This window comes from Tachyglossus aculeatus, chromosome X2 (genome assembly GCF_015852505.1).
Source record: "Tachyglossus aculeatus isolate mTacAcu1 chromosome X2, mTacAcu1.pri, whole genome shotgun sequence".
Lineage (NCBI taxonomy): Eukaryota > Metazoa > Chordata > Mammalia > Monotremata > Tachyglossidae > Tachyglossus > Tachyglossus aculeatus.
Window position 1 is genome coordinate 9,239,467 of NC_052100.1, and position 18,239 is coordinate 9,257,705.

The 18,239-nt window shown below is 49.6% G+C and overlaps 1 protein-coding gene across 3 annotated transcripts in view; it reads left to right on the plus strand.

Annotated features, from left to right (window-relative positions):
- The first annotated feature begins 1,350 nt into the window (after positions 1-1,350).
- The window catches only part of CHAF1A (chromatin assembly factor 1 subunit A), a 33,850-nt gene continuing 16,961 nt past the window's right edge, over positions 1,351-18,239 (plus strand). For 2 of the 3 annotated variants that reach the window (XM_038770695.1, XM_038770696.1), the window contains exons 1-4: positions 1,351-1,606; positions 5,534-5,584; positions 6,126-6,973; positions 14,685-14,741. In XM_038770695.1, the coding sequence (XP_038626623.1) occupies positions 1,552-1,606; positions 5,534-5,584; positions 6,126-6,973; positions 14,685-14,741 (1,011 nt within the window). In that variant the 5' untranslated portion in view covers positions 1,351-1,551. The remainder of the gene's footprint in view (positions 1,607-5,533; positions 5,585-6,125; positions 6,974-14,684; positions 14,742-18,239) is intronic. The other variant, XM_038770697.1, reaches the window with a different exon arrangement.

Consider the following 18,239-nt stretch of genomic DNA (forward strand, 5'->3'; position numbering starts at 1 on the left):
AAATCGTCCCCGTGCTATTTCGGCAGACTTCCAAGCTTAGGACAAAAAGTGACACAAAAACGGCATGGTGATTCCCGCCTCGTCCCGAGAAGAAAAGGTGTACACGTGAAAGACACACAACGAGGCAGTAGGAGAACGCCCGGAGCCATGATTACCTCAAGTCGGTATTCCGAAACGACGATGCACCTGTATATATGTATATACGTTTGTACATATTTGTTACTCTATTTTTTACTTGTACATATCTATTCTATTTATTTTATCTTGTTAGTATGTTTGGTTTTGTTCTCTGTCTCCCCCTTTTAGACTGTGAGCCCACTGTTGGGTAGGGACTGTCTCTATATGGTGCCAACTTGGACTTCCCAAGCGCTTAGTGCAGTGCTCTGCACACAGTAAGCGCTCAATAAGCGCTCAGTAAGCGCTCGGAGAAGCAGCGTGGCTCAGTGTAAAGAGCGTGGGTTTGGGAGTCAGAGGTCATGGGTTCGAATCCCCGCTCAGCCACTTGTCAGCTGTGTGACCTTGGGCAAGCCACTTAACTTCTCTGTGCCTCAGTTCCCTCATCTGTAAAATGGAGATTAAGACTGTGAGCCCCACGTGGGACAACCTGATCACCTCATATCCTCCCCAGCACTTAGAACAGTGCTTTGCACATAGTAAGCTCTTAACAAATACCAACATTATTATTGGGAGGAGCAGCGTGGCTCAGTGGAAAGAGCCTGGGCTTTGGAGTCAGAGGTCCTGGGTTCGAATCCCGACTCCACCACATATCTGCTGTGTGACCTTGGGCAAGTCACTTAACTTCTCTGAGCCTCAGTTCCCTCATCTGTAAAATGGGGATTAAGACTGTGAGCCCCATGTGGGACAACTTGATCACCTTGTAACCCCCCCAGCGCTTAGAACAGTGCTCTGCACATAGTAAGCGCTTAACAAATGCCATTATTATTATTATTAATAATAAATACGATTGATGATGATGATGATGACGATGGCGGACGCGGCCGGCCTCCTCTGACGTCACACCCGACGCGCGTGCGCTCGGGGCGATGACGTCACAATGCGCCCAGACGTGCTCCTCAAAGCGCCCTCGCCGGGGGGCGGGACCCCCTTCGCTCCGCCCCCCCAAGGGGATTCAGCCAATCGCGGCCACGGATAGTCGGACTGACGCCTCCATCCGCCAATCGCCGGGTGGGTCCTCTCGGCCAATAGCGGACGACGGGGAGGATCGGGAGGGTAGCATGGTGCGAAGGGGGGGGGAAAAGGGGCGGGGAAAGCGCCAAGTGCGGTCTTTTCCGCGGTCTCCACTGAGGAATGTCAATAGGGAGGAGGAAGGAGGGCCGTCTCGCGAGGTTACCCCTTCCCTTCTTTCTCCCCGCCGTCACGTGACGCGTACTGGGCCAATCCGCGGGCCGGGCGGCGGGGCTGCCCCGGTTCCCGCCAAATACGAGCGTCAGCGGCTGGACTGAGGAGAAGCGGCCGCGCGGGGCCCGCTCGCCCTCCCACCGACCGACCGACCTTTCCACCGGACTCCGAGCCGCCCCGGCCGGGATCGGAATGATGCCGGAGGAGCCCGAGAGCCGGGAACTCAGTCCGGCCAGGATGGCGGCCGGTAAGGGGCCCTCGGTGGTTGGGGATGGACGGACCGGCGCGGGGCGGGCGGATCTGAGGGGACACGGTGGGATCCGACCTCCATTGAGCGCTTACTATGTGCAGAGCACTGGACTAAGCGCTTGGGAAGTACAAATTGGCAACATCTAGAGACAGTCCCTACCCAACAGCGGGCTCACAGTCGAAAAGGGGGAGACAGAGAACAAAACCAAACATACCAACAAAATAAAATAAATGGGATAGAAATGGACAAGTAAAATAAATAAATAAATAGAGTAATAAATATGTACAAACATCTATACATATATACAGGTGCTGTGCAGCGGGGCTCAGTGGGAAGAGCGCGGGCTTGGGAGTCAGAGGTCATGGGTTCGAATCCCGGCTCCGCCAATTGTCAGCTGGGTGACTTTAGACAAGTCACTTCTCTGGGCCTCAGTTCCCTCATCTGGAAAATGGGGATTAAGACTGTGAGCCCCCCGTGGAGCTCACCTCCTCCAGGAGGCCTTCCCAGACTGAGCCCCTTCCTTCCTCTCCCCCTCGTCCCCCTCTCCATCCCCCCCATCTTACCTCCTTCCCTTCCCCACAGCACCTGTATATATGTTTGTACATATTTGTTACTCTATTTATTTTACTTGTACATATCTATTCTATTTATTTTATTTTGTTAGTATGTTTGGTTTTCTTCCCCTTTTAGACTGTGAGCCCACTGTTGGGTAGGGACTGTCTCTATATGTTGCCAATTTGTACTTCCCAAGCGCTTAGTACAGTGCTCTGCACATAGTAAGCGCTCAATAAATACGATTGATGATTGATGATGATGATGATGACAACCTGATCACCTTGTAGGCTCCCCAGCGCTTAGAACAGTGCTTTGCACATAGTAAGTGCTTAATAAATGCCATTATCATTATTATTATTATTACTGACCCCGGGCGAGGCACTTGGGAAGGGACGGATAATTAGCGCCATAACCATCCTAATAACAACGGTATTTAAACAACGGTACTGGGACTGTGAGCCCACTGTTGGGTAGGGACCGTCTCTATATGTTGCCAACTTGGACTTCCCAAGCGCTTAGTACAGTGCTCTGCACACAGTAAGCGCTCAATAAATACGATTGATGATGATGATGACCGTCTCTATATGTTGCCAACTTGTACTTCCCAAGCGCTTTTTACAGTGCTCTGCACACAGTAAGCGCTCAATAAATACGATTGAACAAAAAAAACGGTATGAAGCAGCGTGGCTCGGCGAAGAGAGCCCGGGCTTGGGAGTCAGAGGTCGTGGGTTCGAATCCCTGTATATATGTTTGTACGGATTTATTACTCTTTCTTCTAGACTGCGAGCCCACTGTTGGGTAGGGGCTGGCTCTATATGGTGCCAACTTGGACTTCCCAAGCGCTTAGTGCTCTGCACACAGTAAGCGCTCACTAAATACGATTGATTGATTTAAAGCTCTTACTATGCGCCGGGGTGGACACAAGCAAAGTGGCCCCAGCCCACCTGGGGCTCACGGTCTTAATCCCCATTTTACAGATGAACTGAGGCCCCGGGAAGCGAAGTGACTTGCCCAAGGTCCCCCGGCTGGGATTAGACCCAGGGCATTCAGATTTCCAGGCCCGGGCTCCAGCCCCTAGGCCGCGAAGCCCCGGGAATCAGGTGGTGGAGGGGAATGGCCCTTATTTGCTTCAGAGAAGAAGTGGCGGGTGTCCAGGAAAGTGAACTTCTCCCTCTCCCTCTCCTCCCCCCGGGCCTCTGTGGGAGGCAAATCACTGGCTTGGCTTCCTTCATAATGAATCAGTTGCCATCGCCTTGATTCGCCCCGAAGTAGCCATCCTCTTCCTGCTCATCCTCCAACTGGGGGGGTGTGGGGGTGGTACCTATCGACCAGTTAATTGTATTTATTGAGCACTTACTGTGGGCAGAGCATTGCACTGAGCACTCGGGAGAATGCAGTATAACAGAGCTGGTAGACCTGTTCCCTGCCCGCAGCGAGCTTTATGGTTTAGAGAAGAACCCAGGCAGAGAACAGGGGCTACTCACCTAGGATGGAGAGAGGCCCAGAGGGGCCTGGCCTGTTAGATTCTTGTCCAGATGTTTATTGTTGTATTGTCCTCTCCCAAGCACTTAGTACAGTGCTCTGCACACAGTGAGCGCCCGGTAAATACGATTGAGCGAATGAACGAATGAGTCATTTAGTGCCTTTTTGCATCGTTAGGCGACCCTAAACTGGGAAACCTCGTTGTCTGCGGGTGACTTCCGAGAGTACTCCCTAGACATTGTTTGAAAACGTCCAACACCGTTTCGGGTGATTCGCCTCCGTCCGTTCTGATGTCGGATGATCCGTGTACGGGGTTCTCTTGCATTCCCTACTTTTTGTTCAACTTTCTCCTCCCTTGTGCGCGTGTGTAGGTATTCCTCTCCCCGCCTTTTATTACAAACGTGCTCCTGTCTAGCAAGGAGCCTCAATCAGTTGCATGGTAATATTTATTGCGGGCCTACCATAGGCAGAGAGCCCATGGAGGCATACGATTGAGTTATTCATTTATCCCATCGTATTAAGCGCTTACTGTGTGCGCTTGGGAAAGTACAATACAGTAATAAAGAGTGACAATCCCTGCCCACAACGAGCTCACAATCTAGAGGGGAGGGAGACAGACATCAAATACAAATAAATAAAATTGCAGATATATACTTAAGTGCCGTAGGGTGGGGAGAGGGGGGAAGAGCAAAGGGAGCAAGTCAGGGTGATGCAGAAGGGAGTGGGAGATGAGGAAAAGTGGGGCCTAGTCTGGGGAGGCCTCTTGGAGGAGATGTGCTTTCAGAAAGGCTTTGAAGGTGGGGAGAGTCATTGTCTGAAGATTTGAGGAGGGAGAGTGTTCCAAGCCAGCGGTAGGACGTGGGCCTCGGGTCGACAGTGAGATCGAGGCACAGCGAGAGGGTTAGCACCAGAAGAACGAAGTATGCGGGCTGGGTTGTAGAAGGAGAGAAGCGAGGTGATTTAAAGCCAGTCGTGAGGAGGTTTTGTTTGCCATGGAGGTGGATAGGCAACCACTGGTGATTTTTGGGGGGTGGGGGGGCGGAGGGGGTGACATGTCCTGAACGTTTCTGTAAAAAGATGATCCGGGCAGCGGAGTGAAGAATGGACTGGATTGGGGAGAGGCCGGAGGTTGGGTGGTCAGCCAGGAGGCTGATGCAGTAATCTAAGCAGGATAGGATGAGTGATTGTATTAACTTGGTAGCAGTTTGGATGGAGAGGAAAGGGCAGATTTTAGCGATGTCGTGAAGGTGGGGTTGACGGGATTTGGTGACGGATTGAATATGTGGGTTGAATGAGAGAGAGGAGTCAAGGATAACGCCGAGGTTATGAGCTTGTGAGATGGGAAGGATGGTGATGCCGTGTACAGTGTACGGGAAAATCCGGGAGAGGAGAGGGTTTGGGCGGGCAGATAAGGAGCCCCGTTTGGGACGTGTTAAGTTTGAGGTGATGGGAGGACATCCAGATAGAGATGTCTTGAAGGCAGGAGGAGATGCGAGACTGGAGAGAGGGAGAGAGAGCAGGGGAGGAGATGTAGATTTGGGTACATCTACGTGTGTTATTAGACGTGATCCCCGTCTTCGAGGAATCTAGTGGGGGAGAGAGACACTGAAATCAACTAGAGCGCTACTCTCCTCAGACCATCCTGACAAGCAGATACTGGGAGGCAGGAAACCGAGGTTTTTGTCTCATCTCGAGCACATCCAGTACAGTGCTCTGCACAAAGTAAGCTCTTAATAAATGCCACTGATCGATCGTCGTTTTCCAGGCCTTTCTGTCTTCTCCCTCAAGCGAGTATACTACCTGCTGAGAACCCTCACTCTGAATATGGATTATAATTATACATTTATATATGTGATAACACGTGCTTTGCTGTCATTTTATTCACAGCTGTGGAGTGCAAAGATAAACCAGCTTTTCCAGCAAAGAAATTAGTGCAAGGTAACTTCCTGGGATGGGGCTAGATATTTACCTATCTTCATGTAAACCAAAATATTAAACTTCAATATTGACTATACTGAATAAAATTAACCCATCAGCCAAAAGGTTCTTAAGGATGAACTTGAGTTTTTATGTCCTCTGGGGTTTTTTTGTTTTGTTTTTTGGTGGGTTTTTTTTTGTTATGTCTTACTCTTGACGACCAACTGGTAACCATTTTCAAAGGCTTTCACACCCTACGTGAATTTGGAATAATTTGGATGTGTACAGTTTAGGTAATGCAGAGAATGCTGACATTTCCTTCCTGGGAAACCTGACAATAACTCTGGCTGTCCGGGTTATCAGACCACGGGTCTTGGGTTTTCGTTATTATTGAATGTGAAATGATGAGATAGAAAATGGCACGTTTGCTCCCCTCCACTCCAGTGAGTGCTAAAGCTGTCAATTCTAGTATTCCCGAATCTGAGACTGACTTGCTGAACTCTGTGTGTGTCTTTGGGTCTGTTTCTGGCTTTACTAAAGGGATGGGATCTTTCTGTTTCAGCGCGTTTGCCTTTCAAGCGCCTGAATCCTGTACCGAAGGAGAAAACCGATCCCGGTTCAGATGATAAGAAATCCAGTCCTCAGACCGCATCTGTTCCGAATAAAGCCTCCGGTTTAGAAACCCCGCTCGTGTCCTTCGACAACTTGGAGAATGACTGTCGGTCGGATGCTGCCGTGGATTTCGCATCAAAACTGGTGAATGGAAAAGGTCCCCTAGATAGCTTTGTAACCAAAAACGTGAATAACAGTATCGACCAAGCCGTGGTCATCATCGACTTGACGGAAGACTCTAACGACAGACCGGTCAGTACCGCGGACCACGGTGAACTCGATGCTGAAGCGGTTTCATCCAGCGAGACGATAAACGGCCTCCCCAGCAAAGAGCGTTGGCAGCTGGGCCTGCCGAATGCCGGTCAGAATGGCAAGTTGCCCGTTTCAGAGGGGACCCACTCGGCACCCCGGAGCAGTGTCTCCGGAGACCCCGAGAGAGACGGTTCTGTGACAGGTTTGTCCGAATCCCGCTCTGACGTGGCAGAGCTCCGGGGGGGGCACTCGGAGACCAAGGGGGACAGTTGGAATGAGGTCCAGGGTGTCATTTTTAAAGGGAAGAGGCCGGTGGTAGTCTTGCAGGATATCCTAACTGCTAAATCTCCTCAAGTGACATCTCTGGAGGAGAACACGACCACTTCGGAGAGTGAGGTGATGGAATCGTGTCCCGAAGATGACTCTCGACTCAGCCCTTCCTCGCTGAGTTCTCCCTCTCCTACCAGCTCACCTGAGGGCCAGTCTGCGTCAGACAAAAAGAAGAGCGGCGATAGTCCCTTAACGGCTGCGGCGCCCCCCCGTAAGGTGGGTTTTCTTTCTTAAACAGATTCGTTTCCCTCGACCCTCCTGTCGTCCCTCTTTAATAACGAGGACAGGTAAGGTGTCCTTCTGACTGAAATCCCCAGGTGATCCCCAAACCTCTTCTATGCACATTCGTTTCAGCTCCCTCTTCCCTCTCCCCCAAAACAAAGCTGCTTGCAGGGAGCGGGTTGGATTTGTTTCACCTTCTCTGTCGGCCCCTACCCAAGTATGATGGAGAGGCTGGAAAGCGGGTAAAAGGCCCAGGAGAAAAGCCAAAGCGGTGGAGGAGCCGCAGCCAGGGCCAGCCGGCTCGACAGGCTTGGCACGTTCGGTCACTCGAAGCGAACTCGGGGATATCTCGGAAAAGACTGCTCCTGGAATGTGTCAGGTTCTGTAATAATCGTGGCATTTGCTGAGCGTTTACTAGGTGTCAAATGCTGTGCTAAGCGCTGGGGTAGAGCCAAGAGCGCTCAATAAATATGATTGACTTTGAATGAATACAAGAGCAGCAGGTCCCACATGGGGCTCACGGTCTGAGTAGGAAGGAGAACGGGGATTGAATCCGCGTTTTACAGATGAGGGGAAGGCCCAGAGAAGGGAAGTGACTTGCCCGAAGTCGCACAGCTGGCGAGTGGCGGAGCTGGGATTAGAACCCAGGTCCTCCGATGCCCAGGCTCCCTTCCACAAAGCCACACGGCTTCTCTCTCATGTGTCTTCACCTTAAACTCTTCTTTTTTGTGGGCTTTTAGGTTAAGCTAAATAGTTCAAAACTGTGTTTTTACCCTGGTAACTCGCTGGATCAGAGTATCTAGAGATGAATTACGTCGCCACCGTGCTTTTTTTACTCGACCCTAAAATACTGACCTGTGGGTGGGATTGTATTCATTCATTCAATCATATTTATTGAGCGCTTACTGTGTGCAGAGCACGGTACGAAGCGCTTCGGACGTACAAGTTGGCAACAGATAGAGATGGTCCCTACTCAACAACGGGCTCACAGTCTGTATAACAACGGTGGTATTTGTTAAGCGCTTACTGTGTGCCGAGCGTGAGCAAAGCAGATGCTAGAGTTTTAAAATAATGTGTGTCTTTCCTCTCACAAAGGTCTCCCTTCCATTTAGTTGGCTTTTGAAGTTTTGGTTAGAAAACCAGGTTCCTTCCTAGAGTGTGCAGAGGACTCTAAAACAACGATTATCAAAGCATTAATCAAGAAGCCAGACTGTTTAACCTTAAATGTGGTCATTTGCCAGAAAGTTCATTGTCCCACAACTTAGAGGATCTCTTTTGCCTCTGGGCTTGTGTTTTGATGTGACTCTTGAGAAAATCCTCAAAATCTTGTCTCCTGTCAGCTATCTTGTCCCTCTTTCTTAGGGTGTGTGCAAAGCCAGGCCATGGGTTGCAACAGAGCCTGTGAATGTTGAGGAAAGGGTGTCTGTCAAGTCCGAAACCCTGATATCTGAATCCCGATTCCTGTCAGTAGCTGGAAGGGATCTTCCTGATCCAGAAAGCAGCCTGGCCTGGTGGATAGAGCACAAGCCTGAGAGTCGGGGGACCTGGGTTCTAATCCCAGCTCCTCCACTTGTGGGTGACCTTGGGCAAGTCACTTCACTTCTCTGAGCCTGAGTTACCTCATCTGTGAAATGAGGATTAAGATTGTGAACCTCATGTGGGACATGGACTGTGTCCAACTTGATTAGCTCGTGTGTCCCCCAGCGCTTAGCACAGTGCCTGGCATGTAGTAAGTACTTAACAGATACCTTTTTTTAAAAAAATTAAAAAAAAAAAACATCGAAAGTGCCCTAGTTTGGAAGATCTAGATTGCGAGCCCGTTGTTGAGCAGGGATTGTCTCTGTTGCTGAATTGTACTTTCCAAGTGCTTAGTCCAGCTCTGCACCAGTAAGCGCTCCATAAATGTGATTTAATGAATATAATAATCAGTTCAACTCCCAGTGCGCAACATTATCACTGTCCACTGCACTGACCTCCCTGAAACAAAACGCTGACTAGGGTAGTGCCTCTTCGCCACCCCTTGGTCAGACTTCTCTGCGGTCGACTGCTGGCATGCAGGGGGACTTAGTCTTCGACAAGGATAGCATCTGGGGCAGGCGAGGTATTTGAGGGGGGCTCGGAGGACAGCGTCTGACTGCCTTTCTGGACGCCCATTCGTGGGAGGTGTTCCTTTGTTTCACCCTCTGTATTGCAGTAGAGAGTGCGTCTACTCTACAGCCTCACTTTCACAGGATTGTGGGGCTTGTCGAATAACCCTACCCTCAGCTGGAGTGAATCAGCACCATGACCATTTGAGGATTGTGTGTTTGGGTGAGCAAAGGTGGAGGCGACGGGTCCTAGACAGCAAGGATAATCAAGTCACGTCCAGCCTCGTAAATAGGATTGACCGCCTACTGGGTGCGGAACAGTAGACAGAAGGAGAAAAAGGAGCTCACAGTCAGCTGGGGCTAAATAGGATCTGAGAATTTAGGAAAACATCTTTAGTGCCAATTTTCCCTCCATTGGGGGGCTGTAGGAACCCCTGTAGGCAGGGGAGGTTGGTTATCTGACTTACATGGCACTCTCCCTTCCTTCCCTCCAGGCCATGTGGGCGTATAGGACCGTTGTGATAGTAGTGATGGCATGAAGTGGTTACTGTGTGCCAAGCACTGGGGTAAAATACAAACTCATCAGTCCCACACGGCGCTCACGATCTAAGAGGTAGGGAGCCCTGGCATTTTAACCCCGTTTTATAGATGGGGAAACTCGGGCACAAAGAAGTTAAGCAACGTACCCGAGGTCACACAACCAGCAAGTGACGGAGCTGGAGTCCAAGTCTCCTGGACACTCAGTTAATAATAATAATAATAATAATGGCATTTATTAAGCGCTTACTATGTGCAAAGCACTATTCTAAGCGCTGGAGAGGTTACAAGGTGATCAGGCTGTCCCACGGGGAGCTCACAGTCTTAATCCCCATTTTACAGATGAGGTAACTGAGACACAGAGAAGTGAAGCGACTTGCCCAAAGTCACACAGCTGCCAATTGGCAGAGCCGGGATTCGAGCCCATGACCTCTGACTCCAAAGCCCGGGCTCTTTGCACTGAGCCACGCTGCTTCTCAGTTCCAAGCTCTTAAAACTAGGCCACACTGCTTCCGGTCCCACCCTTCTCATCTCTAGTGTGGAGTGGTGTGGGAAAGAGATTTTTTGTTGACTTGTGTCACTAGTACTTTATTTCCCTTCCTCACAACGTTTGGTGGAGAAACCCAAGCCCTCCCGGCATGGAAGCCTGGGTGCTTTTCCCCTCCTCTAGACTGTACGCTCGTTGTGGGCAGGGAATGTGTCTGTCAACTCTGTTGTACTGTACTCTCCCAAGCGCTTAGTAAGCACTCAATAAATACCATTGATTGAAAGATGGTAGCCTTCGAATAGGGTGATTGGGCTTCTGTCTCATTTACTTTTGGCTTTTCTTATCTGCACTTGCAAACACTTTCTCCCTCCCCCTTGGGTTTCAGGTTGGAAAAATGAATGACTGAAATGGCCGAGTAACTATAGCGGCCTATCTAGGTATAAATGTTTTATTGAAACTCGACGTACGGGACAGTTTGTTTTGTTGTTTCAACAAGCGACAGGAAAGGATATGTGCCTGGCATTGTAGGTGCCTCCTTTGAACGTGAAATAAAATTCCCCTGCGTTGAAGGTTTTAAGGTGGTCACAGACAGCCATTTTGGGGACTCTGCCTCACTTTGAACTGCACCAGGGAATTGGCTACTGGGAGAAATCACTGTCAGAGCCTTGGTGCGGTGGGAGGAGCCTGTGGAAAATGGTGAATTGGGATTCAAATGGTGATAGGGATTTGAGTGGTGGGCAAGCTTGCTTTCTGGACATGTTTGTCTTGGAAAGGGTGGGCTGATCGGCATGGCCTTTGTCATTGAAGCCATCCAGCTCCCTGACTCGGGAAATGTGGCGATGGTCAAGCTTGCTGTTGCTGTTGACGAGAAGCGGCGTGGTTCAGTGGGTAGAGCGCGGGCCCGGGCGTCAGAAGGACCTGGGTTCTTATCCCGGCTGGGCCACGTGTCTGCTGTGTGACCTTGGGCAAGTCGCTGAACTTCTCTGTGCCTGTTACCTCATCTGTAAAATGGGGTTAAGAATGTGAATCCCGTGTGGGATGGGGATTTTGTCCAACATGATTAACTTGTATCTACCCCAGGGCTTAGAACAGTGTTTGGCACGTAGTAAGTGCTTAACAAGTGTTAATATTGTTATTATTGGAGCTCCTGGAAGGAAGCGCTTGACTCAGAAAGAACTCTGTGGAAAAGGGTTTCACAAGAGGGGCGTCTTCCTTTGCCCTTTTAATAGATTCACTGGCTCGTCCTTCTCGACTCCGAGCCCGACGTGGGGCAGACACTGTCCTATCAGATCAATGCCTACGTCCCTCGGCGTTTAGAACAGCACTACTGCTATTATTGTTGTTGTTCTGCTGTGCAGATTTGTGGCAGTCGGCAGAGAGGAAAAGAAGTACTAAGTGTAGGGGAGTGGGGTTGGTTCAGAACTTCAAAAGTTGCCTCAAGTCCTTAGTCCAGCACTGAGCATTTAGTACAGTGCTCGGCACACAGTAGTGCTCAATAAATACCATCTTTCGGCATCCCAAATCTTAGGCAGGACTGCCAGCTGATGGGTAAGAAGAAAATGGAGAGCACTAGTGCTGGCGGCCCGGGCTTTAGTAGCCAAGGGGGACCGAGTAGGTTAAAAATAGGCATAATCCCACCAGGGGAGGAGGTCTGGCCATCAACAGAGCTCAAGGGTTTTACCTCGAGTGTCTTTGTCCTTTTTCCTTGTGGAAGCTAGAGAGGCCCAGGTCATTATCCACTTAACTCAGCTGCTAAACCAGGACCTGGAATTTAGTGTCCAGGCCCTTATCTTTTTATTTTGAAGAGAGCAGGTACTGGCTTTTGAAAAGAAACGCTGGCCTCAGTATTTACTGCCCAATTTGCTCCTCTGACTCCTTTTCAAAATATCCACAGTAACTAAATTCAAGGCCCTCCTCTCAAGTGAATCACTAGTGTTTATTGAGTGCCTGCTCTGGGCAAAGTGCTTGGAGAGAGGGCAAGAGAATTTAGTAGACGCGATCCTTGTTTCAGTGCTTTTTGGCCGGGCAGGAAGGAGGAAAGGAGATGGGAAAATTTTAATAAAAATAAAATCCCGAGGCTTGTCGTCTGATCTCATGACCTAATTCGGCCTTGTACGTCAGGTACTTAATAGCTCATCTTCCCTAAGAGCCTTATCCACGGGATCATAAAACAGCCAGAGTAAAACACTGAGTGCAGACGTAAGAATAATTACAATTTCTGCTTCTGGGGCCCACTTTTCCCCTCAGAGGGATTTCAGAGTTGGGGCGAGCAGAGAGCGCAGTGGTTAGAGATGATGAGATCGAACGTGTGTCCAAGTTGGTGAGTGGGCGAGGCGGGGTGGAGCAGGAGGCCAGCGGAGTCGAGTCTAGAGGGGGAGACAGACAATATAAATAAATAAATTACAGATATCAATCAATCGTATTTATTGAGCGCTTACTGTGTGCAGAGCACTGTACTAAGCGCGTGGGAAGTACAAGTTGGCAACGTACAGAGACAGTCCCTACCCAACAGTAGGCTCAGTCTAGAAGGGGGAGACAGAGATTGTACCTCAGTGCTGTTGTACTCTCCAAAGCGCTTAGTTCAGTGCTCTGCACACAGTAAGCGCTCAAGAACTTCCACTGATTGACCGATTGGGTAACAGACACGTAAGAGAAGATGAAAAAATCAGAAAAAAACAACAATCCACCAACCAAAAGACCAAGAGGCAGGTGGATGGGCTCCTCGCGGTGTAGGAGGCCAGCTCGTTGTGGGCAGGGAATGTGTCTGTTGTTGTACTGTACTTTCCCAAGCGCTTAATACAGTGCTCTGTGCACAGTAAGCACTCAATAAATACAATTTAATGAATGAATGAACGAGCAAGCACGGTTCCAGTAGCAGCCACAGGCTTTGCCAACGTCCTGACCTTGGAGAAGACCTCCTTCTGCTTCTGCTGCTGCTTCTCATCCTCCCGGCCTGAGAAGTGAGGATGATGAGAGCCCTCGGGAGGGGATGCCCCCTCCCCATCTCTGACACATACACATGGCAGGCTCAAGGGCTTGGCTCTCCCTAGCCCAGTGCACCTCAATGTTTATTTCAGAGCTCCTTTTAATGACGAGGCGGGGCTCTTGGCTTGACCCTTTCCTGGCTCCCAAGTGAATGTGGGCCACTTTCCAAGACTGATTTTTGTTCCTTGCCATTTCGCTAGGAATGGAAAAATACCTGGCTTCATCTACATGAACGTCCGTCTCCCCCTCTAGACTGTAAGCTCGTTGGGGACAGGGAATATGTCTGTTATGTTGTTCTGTTGTGCTCTCCCAAGCACTTAGTACAGTGCTCTGCACGCGGTAAGCGCTCAATAAATACGACCGACTGACTGGCTTTTGGGGACCAAACCTTGCTTGGAGGGGCCGCATTTTAGCAGCTCCCTGGTTGGCTTTCTGAAACATTTGAAAGGTAGATCTTTTTATCTTCTCATTTTGTAATGCTATCGATTTTCTTTCATGGTATTCATTAGGCATTTACTATGTGCCAGTGCCAGGCACTGTACTGAACGCTAATCTAAACCTAGTCTTCGGTTTCTGAGTTCAGTCCAGCAAGGGACACCAGCCTCCCTTCCTGCGATGACTTCCAGCAGTCATTTAGATTGAAAGCTCCTTGAGCGCAGGCATTGTCATTTTTTTATGCTCCCAAGTGTCTACTACAGTGAAGCAGCATGGTGTGGTGGATAGAGCACGGGCCTGTGAGTCAGAAGGTCTTGAGTTCTAATCACTGGTCCTCCACTTGTCTGCTGTGTGACCTTGGGCAAATCACTTCTCTGTGCCTCAGTTACCTCATCTGCAAATTGGAGATTAAGACTGTGAGCCGCACCTGGGACGGGGACTGTGTCCAACCCGATTTACTTGTCTCCATCCCAGCGTTTAGTACAGTGCCTGGCACATAGTAATAATAATAATGGCATTTGTTAAGCGTTTACTATGTGCCCATTCTTGACAAACACCATTATTATCATTATTACAGTGATCTGTGCCCAGATCCTCCATAAAGAAAGAAGCAGCATGGCTTAGTGGAAAGAGCGTGGGCCTTGGTGTCAGAGGACCGGGGTTCGAATCCCAGATCTGCCAATTGCTTGCTCTGTGAGCTTTGGCAAGTCACTTGACTGCTCCGTTCCTGTTTCCTCAATGTAAAATGGGGATTCAGTACCTGTTTTCCCTCCTACTTAGACTGTGAGCCCCGTGAGGGATGGGGGGACTGTATCCGACCTAATTAACCCGTACATACCCCAATGCTTAGAACTGTTTTTGACACACAGTAAAGCACTGAACAGATACTATTTAAAAGAAAAAAATACAACTGGATGACTGTACATCACTGGTGCATGAGGGTGGTCAGATGACGTGACTAGGTCCCGGGAATGCACAATGGGCAATTTATAACTTAACATCCGATAACCATGTACTGGAATGTGTTTATCTTGCACTGATGAGATCGTCCTTTTCACGTCGCTCGATGAGGAAGCTCTCATGTCTGTGTGTTTTCCTAATAGGGCTCAAAAATGTTCATGTTAAAATGATCTGCAGAGATGAGGCCTGAAGCTAACTTATCCCTTCCTTTCAGATCCCCAAGAAACTCATCCCAAGTTCTGCAGAGCGGGACAAATTGAGGCTGCAAAGAGTAAGGATTTTATTTCCCCCCCTGCCCCGATCTAGAACATTTCACTCTTGTGCTTCGGTCTCCTGGAGAAAACAAAATCCTTGGTCCAGTTCCGCTCATCTCCCCTCCTGGTTCTCTGCTTGTGGGGGCGGGGGTGGTTGTTTGTTTGCTTTTTTGACCGTAAACCTTTGAGCCTTGCACCTTTTTCTGAAGCAAGGTAGTCAGTCCCTTGGCTTTGAACTGGTCTTTAATGCTTTTGCTTATTGCATAATGCTAATTATAATCGTGATATTTAAGCACTTACTATCTGCTCCACACTGGGGCAGATAGAAGATAATCAGGTCGGACAGAGTCCCTGTCAATCAATCAATCAATCAATCGTATTTATTGAGCGCTTACTATGTGCAGAGCACTGTACTAAGCGCTTGGGAAGTACAAATTGGCATCACATAGAGACAGTCCCTACCCAACAGTGGGCTCACAGTCTAAAAGGGGGAGACAGAGAACAGAACCAAACATACCAACAAAATAAAATAAGTAGGATAGAAATGTACAAGTAAAATAAATAAATAAATAAATAGAGTAATAAATATGTACAACCATATATACATATATACAGGTGCTGTGGGGAAGGGAAGGAGGTAAGACGGGGGGATGGAGAGGGGGACGAGGGGGAGAGGAAAGAAGGGGCTCAGTCTGGGAAGGCCTCCTGGAGGAGGTGAGCTCTCAGCAGGGCCTTGAAGGGAGGAAGAGAGCTAGTTTGGCGGATGGGCAGAGGGAGGGCATTCCAGGCCTGGGGGATGACGTGGGCTGGGGGTCGATGGCGGGACAGGCGAGAGCGAGGTACAGTGAGGAGATTAGTGGTGGAGGAGCGGAGGGTGCGGTCCCACGTACTGTCCCACGTAAGGCTTATGATCTAAGTGGAAGGGAGAACGATTTTGCGTCCCCCATTTGGCCAATGAGGTGACTGAGGCCAAGAGAAGTGAAGTGACTTGCCCAAGATCACCCAGCAGGTGAGTGGCAGAAGTGGGATTAGAACCCAGGTCCTCTGATTCCCAGGCCTGCACTCTTTCCAGTAAGGCCACAGGGCTTCTCTTGACCTTCACCCATCTTATGCTGCTTACGATGGTAGCTTTGCCATTGGTGCTTTTCAAGCCTCCGAGGCTAGTTTTCCAGACGGCCCCTCTCTTTTTTCTTGTCACACTCCCCTACCCCCCCGAGGTTTTCCCAGATGGAATTGGCAGAATTCCTGGCTTAAATTTTTCAAGGGGCTTTATTCTTCTTGACAGACGAAGGTGTGCGATTCAGCTGTCCAGGGTCCCCCAGAAGGGCCTTAGGGGTTGGCTGGGCTGTCAGAATGCCCCAGGGGCAGGGAGAAAGATAGATCACTTGTCAAACTGTGTGACTTTTTGTTTTGATTAGTAGATACAACCTCATGCTTCAGCTCTGAAAAATGCCTTCTGCAATACTGCTGGCTAGTTCTCCAGTTATTTGTTGCTGGGTGTATTTTTTAGTAACTTGCCACTTAGCACAGTTCCTGTGACTCATTAGAAGGGAATCATTTTTTCCTTGGATTCACTCAAGTGCATTTCTGGATCGGGCCGGTTTTACCAGTGATCTGGCAGTAAAGACCCTTTTGCGGCGGGGGTGGGGGGGGGTCTTATTTGCTGGCTAATATAAAGCAAAGAGCCTCTTTCTCGGCATTCCAATAAAATGTACTTCTCTAGTCTAGCACTTGGGAGAGTATAGTAATGGTGGTAGATCTGCTCTTTGCCCTCCAGGAGCTAAGAACCTAAGGGGGGAGTCAGACACAAAATAATTTACATCGAAGAGCCCGAGTAGTAGAGTATGTAAGTCTTTGTACACAAGGGCTTCCGGTGGTTGAGTTCATAAGCCTGAGGTAGTTGGGATATTATGACATGGGAGAAAAAAATAAGCCGGGGACAACTTCCTGGAGGAGGTGGGATTTCAGAAGGGCTTTGAGGATGGGGACAGCTGTGGTCTGGTGGATTTAAAGTGGGAAGGGGGAGGTCCAGGGAGGAGGAAGGTCGAGAGCGAGGGAGATGGGGCGGGGGGTGTCTAAGACTTGGCCTCAAGTTTCGGTCCTTCCCAGTGCAGATATTTGCGTAGTCTTTAGCAGGGATGGTCCCAGCTGAACAGTAAATTCCCGCTAGGTGAATGTGACCCGATCCTCAAACTGAATACAAATAGCTACAGCCCACCAAGACTAAAGTGTAACTTTTTGTAACCTGCCCTTTTTATGGCATTTATTAAGCACTTACTATGCGCCAGGCACCGTTCTAAGTGCTGGGGTGGATAGAAGGTAATCAGATTGGACACAGTCCCCACCCCTCTTGGGGCTCGCAGTCTTAATCCCCATTTTCCAGATGAGGTAACTTAACGGAGGCCCAGAGTAGTGAAGTGAGTTGCCCATGGTCACACAGCAGACATGTGGCAGAGCCAGGATTAGAACTCACATCCTCTGACCCTCAGGCTCCGGGCTCTTTCCATTAGGCCCCGCTGTTTCTAAACACAAAGGCATTTAAAAATGGAAAAGGTCCAGAGTGTACAAAGTTCGTGAAACCAACCTCTTGTGTTCTCTCCCCCGCTCCCCTCCAACCCCCTTCTCTCTCTCCCCGTTCCTCCTCCCCCTTCTGCCGTCTTCTCTTCCCCTCATCGCCGTTCTTGTGACTCATTGCCCTTTTGCGCTCTAGCCAAATTGCTTAACGGAAACCCGTGCTCGAGCCTAAATGGCCATTCTGGGACGCCTCTGCTTTTGGCGTCCACGAAAGGAATTCGACCCCTCACTTCCCTGACTTCCACGGAACCGATCGTACTCCCGGGGGCTAGTGGAGTGGTTTTAAAACTCGGCTTTGAATAGCCTTCAGGTCAAGAGATGTCACCGTAGAGATGCTTTCTAGTACTAATTTTGGCTCACTTCATCCTCTGATATGATTAACCCCAGATGGGTTCAAAGTCCTTGAATAAACAGGACATCCTCCCGCTCCCCCACCAAAAAAAAAAAAAGTTCTTGAAGTCTGTGCAGTTTCAGCAATCTGCCGTCATCCCCCCTGCCACCCGGCTCTTCCAAAACTTTGGAATTCAAAATCTTCAGTTGGCCAGCCCACTGCAAATGGCAGGTGAAAGAGGTAGAGCAACAACTAGCACCGCTCACTAAAGTGGCATGACCGGTCCAGGTTGCCAGGATGACTTATTTAGAATGGCCCATTACAACAGAGCTCTTACCTCCAGGTGAGTTCAGGACTTCCACAAACAGAGTAAATGCCAATCCTGGGTCAGGTCAGACCCATGGGAATCGTGTGTCTTCAGGAAGTCTCTTCTCGGATCTCCTGCCGACACCTCAAAGCTTCACGTGCCCGAAAGAATACTCCTCAACCTCCCACCCAAACCCTGTCTTCCCCCGGGCTTTCCATCACTGTAGACACCACCACTATCCTCCCCGTCTCACAAGCCCGTAACCTGGGCACTATCCTCGACTCATCTCTCTCGTTCAGTCCG